Source organism: Manacus candei, unplaced genomic scaffold (genome assembly GCF_025592945.1).
Source record: "Manacus candei isolate 608988 ecotype Guabito, Panama unplaced genomic scaffold, ASM2559294v1 h1tg000188l, whole genome shotgun sequence".
Classification (NCBI taxonomy): Eukaryota; Metazoa; Chordata; class Aves; order Passeriformes; family Pipridae; genus Manacus; species Manacus candei.
In genome coordinates this window covers 377,750-389,638 of record NW_026138236.1, presented here as the reverse complement: position 1 = coordinate 389,638, position 11,889 = coordinate 377,750, and the positions used below count along the sequence as shown (strand labels likewise).

General features: G+C 41.9%; 1 protein-coding gene across 1 annotated transcript in view; it reads right to left on the bottom strand.

Annotated features, from left to right (window-relative positions):
* Positions 1 to 1,708: 1,708 nt before the first annotated feature.
* Positions 1,709 to 11,889, bottom strand: part of TSNARE1 (t-SNARE domain containing 1) — a gene marked incomplete at its 3' end in the record, with an annotated part of 298,862 nt that continues 288,681 nt past the window's right edge. The window contains exon 12 of the mRNA XM_051774128.1: positions 1,709 to 1,824. Coding sequence (XP_051630088.1) covers positions 1,709 to 1,824 — 116 coding nt within the window. The remainder of the gene's footprint in view (positions 1,825 to 11,889) is intronic.

Sequence of the window (11,889 nt, the reverse complement as noted above, 5' to 3'; positions counted from 1 at the left end):
CATGGCACATAAAAGATGAGGCACCATAGGCAGTTTGACCAACCCCAGGCAGCAGGCCAGGGCTTGAAGTCACAAAAGCTTCACTTCCTTTTCTGTTCACATCTCAGGGGGCCTCATGAAAGAGCTGAGTTTACATGTTCAACTCCTGATTCTCACCCAGTAGTGTACAGGGAACTTACCTGTGCTCTGCAGGAGGTCTGGATTGCACGTTTTCTTTAGCAGTTGAATTTTCCTAAGTGATATTTGTCTATATGGGTTTCTTTCAAGGGCAAGAGAGACACTGAAGTGTTTTCCTGCACACACCAGCCAGTACATATTTATGTCCTTAGCGGGGGTTGACTCACTAAAACTGGCTCTATCTTCACTTTGATCAACATATCTGAGGAATAAAGGGCCTCCTAACTGGGCAGGCTATTTCAGCATCTCCTGCTGGCTGAAGAAAGCAGCTCCTTCAGACTGTGTTGCTTTCATTTTCTGCCTGACTACTCTTTGACCTTCTTAGCCAAAGTCATCATTAAGTCATTTGCAGCTCTGCGATCAGCTCTACAGTCAGGTCAAGTATTAAATTCATTCTGGTCTCATTTTAGACTTCATGTGGTACATAACAAGTTATTTTCAAAGCAAATGCAGGATTACATTCAGGGTGTCACGCATTATCTTGAATACATATATATACATTTAAAACCAAAATGGAGCTGAAGACCACACTTATTTTCTGCAATATCAAAGTTCTACAAAGTTGCTCTTATCACTCACAATTTGCAAAATACATTTCACTAGTAAATGAGCTGTAGATAATTTTAAAATCACTTTACATCAGAGTAAAATGCCTTTGGTTCTCACTCCTTTGGTCTAGAGGTTTGCCCCAGACCTTCAGAATTCATTGTGTCCAAGGGCCAACAAGGAGGCATTGTGTACTCTCATGGACCTCAGCTATATTTTGCCAAAACAAGACTCCAGATACATGAAAATCACCAGTTGATGGTTGAGGAAAAAAGGAAACTCAAGAGTTTTTGTTCCATCAGTCCAATCCAGGCAATAACAATTTTTTCTTTGTTCACGCCCCAATCCCCTTTTATCCCTAGGAAGCACTAACTGTAACCATCCAAGAGTTCTTTCTGGTCAAGCCATTTTCAAAAAGATTAATGTTTGTGAGTGTGTTTTATTCTTGCTCCGATGAAGAAAAAAAACCCAATTCACAAAAAAGACCCTCGAATTGCCTTTAAAAAGTGCTGAACACCATCCCCACAGCCATTATTCTCCAACCACATCACGTTGTTTGACAGCTCAGTTGTTTTTGTAAAGGACTGTTGCCTGATTATAGGGAAACACTCCAAACAGAAGCACATCTACACTGAAATGATGTGCTTTTTATGACATCTTTCCAAGAACAACAGCAGCTAATTGTTGACTTTCCTACTGGGAAATGTCTGTTTAATATGCAGATCTCCTAATGACTACTCTAAAGCTAATTGTCTGTGCTACTGTAATTTAATCATATATATTTATATATATATAAAAAGTTCAGCTCTTACTTAGAATATGGTTTATCATCTTTCCAGGTAGCACAAATGCAACACAGCCAATGTGCCATGTGGTTCACAGTTGCCAAGTGTTCTCTTTATTTTAAATATTATTACTGAAATATATATATATATAAAATATAATATTACATATATATATTAAATATTAATTTAAATATCATTACTGAAATCCACAGGGCTTTTTTAGACCCACTTACTTGGTGCTGACTGGCTTTTGCCAACTGCTCATTGGCTGAGTCTACGTTAGAAGACGCCGTCTCAATGTTGGCTTCAATACTATCTGGAAATTAAGACAATAGAAGATAATCACAGGGTACAAACCTAAAACAAAGACTTTATACCAACAGCAATTCAGCAATTTACTCCTGGGCATAAAGGGAGGAGCAGCCTCTTGTTTGGGAACTGCAGCACTGCAGGGAAGTGGCGACAACACCCATTTTGGTGAACACCCAACCCATCAGCTGGGCAGGAGGACTGACAGCTCTCCATTGTCCCCTGGCAGGATGGAGGTTACCTCTCATCCCATTCCCACTGAAATCCATGGGAAGAACAACAGGGCATTCAAAGGAAAGCAGCTCAAGCCTGATAAATCTACTAGATTTAATTATAGAAGGCACATGGCAGATTGTACCTGGAATTATATTGATATTATAGCTCAGGGTAAGATGTCTCTGGGCACACAGGGGGTGTTGACCATCCCCAGGTGTTTGGACTTGATTAAGTCACCTTGGACAATGTCCCAGTCCACAGAGAGCAAGTCTCTGGTGTGCAATTCATCCCAAACTACAACAGTTGATCAGATTAAACAAACCACAACCCAAACTCCGGGATCACATTCCCAAACTGCAAGGGAGGTCAGTATGGATGGCTCAGACTGAGACTCATTGCCTAAAAGGAAGGCAGAAAAATTTCACCCTATGTTGCTAGGCCTGGCATGGGGGAAGCTGGAGGAGCCACAAGGAATCAAAATGAGACTGGAAAAGAACAATTATCCTTGAACATTGCAGCCCACAGCTCCCCACTGCCATCAAACCCAAATAGTAACTTTGGCTCCCAACTGTGCTTAGAAAGCAAGACACCTGTGGTATAAAACCTGCAAAAAAGGGCTTGTGTTTCCAGCAAAAATCTTGACAAGCTTGTCCCCTAAGAGAAGTTCAGCCAATAATTTCTGGCCACAATGGAAGAGCATGTGTCCTTGGTCTGATTCTGGGTGGTTTTGAGCAGAAAATACACCATGTAGTACATGAACATGATCGGGAGGAACTCAACCACAGGTAGAAATTTGAAAATAAACTCTAATCCTTAATAAAACTAACAAAAAATTATTCAATTAATGGCATTAGGAGTTGAATTAAGACATGCTACAAAAGATTCAAGTAATTTATTCTTTGGTTTCAAAGGAAAGAACATGAATTAATGTGGCCACTTTTGTGAGGGACAAAGAAATGAGAGTTTGCAGATAAACTGTGGAAAATGGTTCCATTCAGACTTTGACAATTGTGACTCAAACTGTGTTAAAGTCTGTTAATGTAATTATGCATTTGTGATAACTCAAATTAAAATAAAAAAACCCTCAAACAAAAAAAGAAAAGAAAAAAAAAGAAGAAAAGCAGCAAAACCCCATCAAATCAACAGAAACATGGAATATACAACTTTAATCCTAACACTTGGAAACCTGGTAAAAGTCTTTTATAACGCCTGGGAGAGATGGTTTCCCGATCCTTTTATTTTAAATTATGTATACTGTAGTGAAGAAGAAAAAATCTATGTGGTCATACCCTTTTATAGATCGATTTAACATCATTTTATTTGCTATATCCAATGCTTCTAAAAACACTTTTATTAAGACTTTAACACCATGGTCTTTGGTTGGCATCACTGACCTCTGCTCAAATGCTTTCCTTACAGTCAGGATTCAGCAGGAAGGGATCAAAAGGCCTCTTAGGAATTCACCCTCTGTCTATGAAGATATTAAAATCCTCTTCTATAGAGCCTTGGAAGAGCTACATCCACACACGTGCACATATCGGTGTGACAGCCTTGAAGAGCTTCCAGTACTGCACTGAGCTGAAGGCATTTCTAGGAAAGTGTCTGATTTTTCATTCCAATGCCAGCAAAACCAAACAAAAAACTAAAACAAACACTCAAACAAACAAACAAAAAACTCCAAAAAAAGATGTTCTGAATTATTAAAATGATGAACAAAATCACAAATGGCACAGGGTCATGGAATCATGGAATGGTTTGGGTTGGAAGGGACCTTAAATATCACCCAGTTCCAACCCCCTGCCGTAGGCAGGGACACCTTCCTCAAGACCAGCCTGCTCCAAGCCACATCCAACCTGGTCTGGAACACTTCCAGGGATTGGGCAGCCACAGCTTCTCTGGGCAACCTGTGCCAGGGCCTCTCCACCCTCACAGGGAAGAATCTCTTCCTTATATTTAATGTACAGTTACCCTCCTTTGACTTAAGGCCACTCCCTCTCGTCCTATCATGACCTGACCTTGCAATAGTCCCTCTCCAGCCTTCTTGTAAGTCCCCTTTACGCACTGGAAGCTCCTCTTCTCCAGACTGAACATCCCCAACTCTCTCAGCCTGTCTTCACAGGAGAGGTGCTCCAGCCCTGGGATCATCTTGGTGGCCTCCTCTGGCCTCATTCCAACAGCTCCACGTCTTTCCTGTGTAGCAGCACTGCAGGTGGGGTCTCACAAGAGCAGAGCAGGGGGGGAGAATCCCCTCCCTCGACCTGCTGCCCACTCTGCCTTTGATGCAGCCCAGGACACAACTGGCTTTCTGGGCTGTGAGTGCACATTGCTGGGTCATGTGGAGCTTTTTGTCCACAAACACCTCCGAGTCTTTCTCCCCAGGGCTAGTCTTGATCCATTCTCTGCCCAACCTGTCCTTGTGCTTGGAATTGCCCCAAGGTCTACTACCACAAAGAGGTGTGCATGAAAAACTAGGTGCTTTTTGAAATGTGGCAGACAGATTTCAACCTGTCCCATCACTGCACGCTCCTGTATAAAGTCCCTCTTCATCCAAAATTAAGAATATATCCCGATGGAACACTTGTTAATGTCAAAAGCACAAAGTCTGACCATGGCTTTGGGCTACAAAATAGAACTTTATGTAGGACAGCACCTACATGTTTTAACATAATTTTTGATGGGGTTTGGAAGGGATGGATTTGGAAAATTTGGAAGGGGTGTGGGAAATGTGCTGAACATCTTAACGACTGCCTAATCAAAGTACAGAACTTGCAAGTGTATAATATTTCCCAGGATCTAAGTGCAGACACCCTTCGCTGCTCAATGCCTCTTAAAACCTGATTGGCCTCAGAAAATTAATCACTCAGGCATAGAGGAGCTACAGAGGAGAAATTTGTGATATATATCCTTCTAGAACAAGAGTAATCTGTCTGTGCTTCTCTTGGGGCAGGAGGAAATCACAGAAGCAGCTTAATTTAGCTTCCTTAAAAGGCCCTCCAGAGGAACCCAACGCTTTCTGCTGCCTGCAGGGAGGCCTGAGGAGATTTGCCTTCCTTAGATAAAATTAAACACTGTGAACGCCCCCTTAGTGCTGCCTGGAATGGGATAATCAGATCTTGTGCACTGTGTTTTGCAAATATCACTGATGTTTTCCCAACATAGGCTTTTTCAAGTAGGATGGACGTGTGTTCCATGTCGTTTATGAGCTGATGGGATGTTACAGGGAGAAGTTGGACCCTGGTGGCCCTGCCTCTGCTCACTTGTTCTCCCAGTGGGGGAATACCAGCCTTGGAATAAGCAAACCTCCCATTTAAATTCTATTTTTGAAGCAAGTTGTAATCCTGAGGCACAGGGGAAAAATTAAAACAAACAAACCCCCCACCAAAACAACTCTAAAATGGCATAAAAATGAGATATAAATATGTAAAGCAATTTAATGAGATATATCTGCTGATTAACACAGGCAGGCAAGGGAGGGAAAGAGAATTTGGGCCAAATCACAAAGAAATAAGCAGTAAATCAATGATGTTAATAAGTCAATGATGAATGTGGCACTGACAGCTATTTCAGTGAATTTTTGCTGAACTGGTGATGCTTCACAGCTTCACCTTGGCCACTTTGAGGGTCCTTCCAAGGAACTTTGCTTGGGGATGCAGAGTCAAGGGTGAGAGGATCCTTGGTAGACTGAAAAGCCTGTTGGAAAGGTCTGCCTTTTCCTTTCTCTTTGGCTTTGGTATGAAGTGACAGTGACTTTGTTCCCAAATAAATATGATAATCCAGCCCTGGGGCTGGGATCCCATGACAATTTTCTGTCCTCAGACTGTGATGGCAAAATTATGGCACAGTTTGAAAGTAGAAACCTTAAGGAGTTGTGATCACCATTTGAGTATACTGAAGGACAGGGCTGCACCAAAGCAGACGGTGGTTGCAAACAAATACACCAAGGAATCAGGAAAATATTTATAATTTTTCATCTAAACCACAGCCTTGCAATAGGAGCAGTGAAGGCAACAGAGCTATCCAGTTTTTAGATGCAATTTGATATGATTTTATGTCACACAGAGACAGAAATAATGATGACTCCAAGAAGTATCTTTCAACCCCCAGGAGCTATTTACCTGTCTCCTGAGATCAACCCTTCTAATGACCAACAGTTGGAGTCTTATATATGAAATTACTGGAGTGACCTTGGCTGAAGTGGGGGTTCTGCCCTGATTTACCAGGGAATCACCCCCATCACCTGAGTCTTTACAGCAGCAACAGTGGATTGGTTCCACAAGGCAGAGCTTCAGTAAAACCACTTGAAAGACAGGCAAGTCAGCTCATGAATGAGAATTTTAAAATGCTCCCACTTGGCAGAAACCAAAATGGGTCCCTTCAGGTTTCATAGAATGCTTTTATTTTTAGCACTTTAATAAGCTTAACCCTCTTTTATCGCTACAACTTCTGGCTAAAAATAATCAATATAACACACTGAGAAGCACAATAAAAAGAAGAAGAGGAAAAAAGGAGTATTTTGGTAATGCATAAAGGTTTCTTTCCTAATTAAAAGCCAAGTTTGGAGGGGAATTGCTTTCAGTGTGAAAATGAATTTTGCCCATTCGAATTGCCGTGCACTTGGAAAGTTTTAAGTGAGTTTCATTCCACGAACAAAAGACCCTCAGGCTGAGCACAGGCAGAACTTTAGATGTTAAGGGGAGGGAAAACTATGACAATTCTTCCAGAGTGAAGTTAAAAATGGCTTAGGGTTAGTCATTTGCAAACTTCAATGTAAACATCGAGTTAGAAATTCTGCACACGAGAGGATTTATAAAATAATCGTGCTCCTATGTTAAACTCAGGCTAAATGGGTCATACTGGCTTAGACTGGTGCAATGAAATACAATTTTCAGCTCTGTGAGTCATCAGGAACTGTGGTTATTGCTTCCAACAGAAGGCAGAGAGAACCCAAGTTCCTTTTTGATTTCAGCAGAGCTCTAATTCTGCCACCCAGCCACACATCACGACCCTCAGAGGGAAGGACTGAGGCACTGAACAACCTCTCACCATCATTTCACAAGCAGGCTTGGAAAGGTTGTTTAAACCACCCTAAAATGTCATAACCAACTCTTCCTGTTGGTTTTCTTCAGCCAAAAGCCCAAAGCCCCCGGCATGTATGAATAAAAAGTGGCTCCAAAGCAGTGGCCGAACACCAGCATAAATTTACAACACTTTTTCTCTTCTGAATGATTTATAGTGTCCTTGAGACGCAGCTTGGAAATGTCAAGTATCTGCTACATATGTATGCACTGAAAAATGGTACTACCCTGCCAGGGGCTTGCCATGACTGCCAGGATGTGCCTCCCAGGGATTTAAAATTCAAACAGTGCCCTGTGTGGATCTGTTGGAAAATAGCACGTCCTGTCAGGGAATAAGGCACCTCACATCATCTGTTGAATGGACAGTGAACGGCACAGTGCAGAAATATCAGGGGGTTAGCAGATGTAAAACAATTTACTGTTCTTTCTTTCAGAGACAAGTGGTCTCAAATTCCTGATATTTACCACAGGAGAAGAGTATCCTGAGGGTGTGGGAAGACTATCCTGGGGCTGTGGGTATGGACCCTGCCCTCACCAGTGCACACTTGCAGATACCTACCCAAAATGTTTATAATTCTCATATGGTTTTTGCTAATCCCAGGCTCTAGTTTTAAACCCACAAAATTTGCACGTGAGGATATTGTATCATGGCAACAGACATAATTCACATTTATTTTTTCCATTTCCTTCTATTTCTGCTTCAAAAAAGGTATTTCAATAAGAGATTTTTTTGGCAAAGAAATTTATGGGTGTGTCAGATTTATTTTTTCCCCAAAATAATCTCTCAAAGTACAGAGTAAAAGAGCTCAAATAGCTTTGATTTCGAAATTCCAGATACTTGTCTGTATCATACCCTTTCTTTTCATAGAAGCATGGAATCATGGAATGGTTTGGGTTGGAAAGGACCTTAAAGATCATCTCATTCCACCCCCCTGCCATGGGCAGGGACACCTTCCACTAGACCAGGTTGCTCCAAGCCCCATCCAACCTGGCCTTGGGATGGGGAATCCACAACCTCTCTGGACAACCTTTCCCTTGTGATTTACACTAAACGCATTTTTTTTTAATTCTGTAAGACATCCAAATTAAAGAAAACATTATTTCAAACTGCAATAAAATATGTTTCTTTAAACTTACAAATAAAAAAGGAAGTAAAGATCGAAACTATATTTTCTTTTCAAATCCAGCTCATGAATTGGCACAGTTTAGACAAATCCCTTAATTTAATTTGTATGTAGTATTTTTTAGAAGTCCAGTTCTGTCTGCAATTAACACAAAACTCACTTCCCATCACATTGCTGAGTGCATAAGTTATCAAGTCCTACAGCTCAGTCAACTGATGAAGTCTCAGTCTGAGTTTGTCACAGGAATAAATTTGACAGAAATAAATATATATTATTTCTGCTTACTGTCTTGGAAAGATCATCTCTTTTACCTAGAAAGAAAGGTCACTGATATTTCCAACTTGCTTGACCTCTTCTGCTTTCCATGGCTCATTTGATTTGCTAAACCTGCTCAAGTCCTGCTTCCCAAACAGTCTGGTTGTGGCAAAGTATTCACCTCCCAGCAGAAAAAAAAGATCACCTGGGCAGCTTCTGCATTTATGACATTTTCTGCTCAACTGCAGCATTATTAGGAACTGTGAGCACAACAGTTCGAAATTCCCAAAAATTACTTTGGATAAATTGGTGCGAGAAGAATCCCACTGGTGGCAATAAACCTCGCAAAAGGAAGAGCTTTGTTTCTTGTACAAAATTAGCTGGCTCATTAACTGTAATTATCCCAGCCCAATCACATTATGAGGGTCAAAAACAGAAACAAACACAGCAGACAAATCTTTAGGCAAAAGTGAATTTGCAAGTGTAGAGTCACCCATTATTCTTCACCTGATAAAGCAGCACGTGCTGATGTACCAAATGCACTGCCAAATGTAAAAGTCCTCACACAAGGGATGACACAAAAACTCACACTCACAGAGAGCAGGAACAGGAGAGAAACACAAAAGCTCATTCATTTTTTTTTTTGTGTTGCCTGTTATTTAGGGTAAAATGAGTCGGTCAGAGATCACAGCAGTCCAAACCTGACTCCAGCAACTCAGTCACAGCAGTGGTCACCAAATGGGCCTTACACAAAACTGAGCCCCTTACAGGCCATTCAGAACTGTCCAAAACCAAGGACATGTGAAAAGTTGTGGAGGCCACGACTGCTGCAGTCCAGACAAATGGGGAGAGCAAGGCCAGTGGTGTAAAAAACACCACAGAATCAGAAAACCACAGAATGGTTTGGGTTGGAAGGGACCTTAAAGATCATCTTGTTCCAACCCCTTGCCATGGGCAGGGACACCTTCCACTGAACCAAGGTGCTCAGAGACCTGTCCAACCTGGTCTTGAACACTTCCAGGGATGGGGCAGCCACAGCTTCTCTGGGAAATCTGTACCAGTGAGGCAGTGACCATGACCTTCAAATTGTTGCCTACAAGGCAGTTAAGGGTAGTAATACTGTCCAATTGCAGCAGCTGAGGTGGTTTGCAATAAAGCTTTGTTAGACTTAGATGGCAGAACAACAAAATGATGACAGGGAATACACCAAAGATGAACAAAGAAATTGGAAGTTTCTTGGGAAGTGGAATAGGTCATCCCTGGTTCAGAAACACCCCAGCGCGCCCTTCCTGCAGCGGCTGTGCTCTGTACCCACATGGAACTCCATGTCTTCACAAGTGGCTGAAAGGAAGGCAGCCAAGATTTCCAAATTCCTCAGGAACCAATAAGAACATAAATGTAGCCAATCCCATAACAGCCTCCTCTGAGACCACTTAGGAAACTTCACCAACTGAGAGACTTTGCAGACCCCGTTCAACTGAACGTTGATATTAAAGCTGTTCCACTCAGGTATTTAGGGACTATTCTCAGGAAGTGTTAATTTTCTGCAAATGTCCCAACTGAGACACGTAACTCATGAGGGTTTAGTTAAGGATCCAGCTGAGAGATTTCCCAGCCTGGTTTTCAGTTTGTGTGTCTGAAAACAGACTCTTGGCTGTGCCATCCAGGCAGCCAGACTGGAGGAGGATGTGCTGATGGGCCCTCCTGACAGTGTTTATGTGTTAAACCAGCCTTCAGGTCAGAATGGCAACAAGGATAAAACAGGCAGCAAAGTGGACTTGATTTCAAGGGGGAAAAAACCAACCAACCAACCAACCAAAAAAACAACCCAAAACTGGAAAACTCTCCCTGTATTCCAAAGCTTCCAAAATAAGCAACTCATTTGCATTCACGCAAATATCTTTTACTCTGAAGGAAATGTATTGTTATTATTGTCATCATTAGGCAACAAGTGACAATAGGGTGCACCAGTGAATATGAGCACTGCTCAAGGACTGAATATATTGAGCCCATCAAGAGGTTCCTCTGAGACTGAAGGAAAGCACCAGCTGCCATGTCTATACTTCTCCTGTCGGGTCTGTGGGCCCCTGCCTGACAGAGGTCATGTGAAGATGTTTAAGTGAGGGAGCATTGACTTTAGATCACGTTAAGAAGTTTCTCCACCCTGTTATTTTCAGATATAAAATGCCCCAACTTCAAGAGTGAAATGAAACTTTAGTAGCACCAAGATCTAAGTCTGGATAAGTATCGGTGGGAAAAGAAAGTCTGAGGAAGTCTTTAGCTTCACACAGCAGGATATTGGTCTGTTCCAGCAAGTCCAGAGGAGGCCACCAAGTTAATTAGAGGGATGAAGCAACTCTGCTATGAGGAAAGGCTGAGAGAATTGGGATTGTTCAGCCTGGAGGAGAGAAGGTTTTGGGGTGACTTAATTGTGGCCTTCAAGTACCTGAAGGGAGCTGCAAGAAACATGGAGAGGGACTTTTTACAAGGGCCTGGAGTGACAGGACAAGGGGGAATGGCTTCAAACTAAAAGAGAGTAGATTCAGATTATGTATTAGGAAAAATTCTTGACTGTGAGGGTGGTGAGGCCCTGGAAGAGGCTGCCCAGAGAAGCTGTGGATGCCCCATCCCTGGAAGTGTTCAAGGTCAGGTTGGACAGGGCTTGAAGCAATATAGTCTAGTGGAAGGTGTCCACGTCAGGGGGTTTGGAACTGGATGGTCTTGAGGGTCCCTTCCAACTCAATCTGTGATTCTATGATTCTTTCAGCCAGCGGGTTTTGTTGTGTAAAGATAGATTTGTCTGCATTTGGTCTGGACAAAGAAAGGGAGGATTGGTAAAATACTTCCTGTGTCTGTGCTGTTGTACTTTTAAAATAAGTGCCTGGTATGTGATCTTGGGATCTCTTCCCATTGTAAGGAGTTGAGGAGGTTATAGATACACCAGCAAAAGTTTGGTTCCAAAACTGTTCAAAAGAGGAAGAAACATGACTCTTTCAAAAGTTTGAAATGTTTTCAGCACAATATGGGTCTTTCCTTGTGGCTTTGAGAAATGTTATGGAGTTATAAACAGTGATATAAGTGGTGAAGATTGAATCAGAGTAGTTTAGATAAGGGATGTAGGTCTAGCTGGTTATTCTGGCATAACTATTACAGTTAATACACAGGTAGGATGGAAAAATAGCCCTTCTAAAACACAGAACAGCATTTCCTTTTGCTATGGGCACAAATAAATCAATAACTGTGTTATTCGGGTCCTCTTTATTCTCTGTTACAAGACAAACAGGAGCCTACAACAAAAGGACAAATATGCACTTCATCAGGTACCAATATAAGTATTGGCAGCTGTGTTGTTGAGACTTTCTTCAGAGGAACCAGGGATTTAAGGATTCTCTTCTCCCTAAA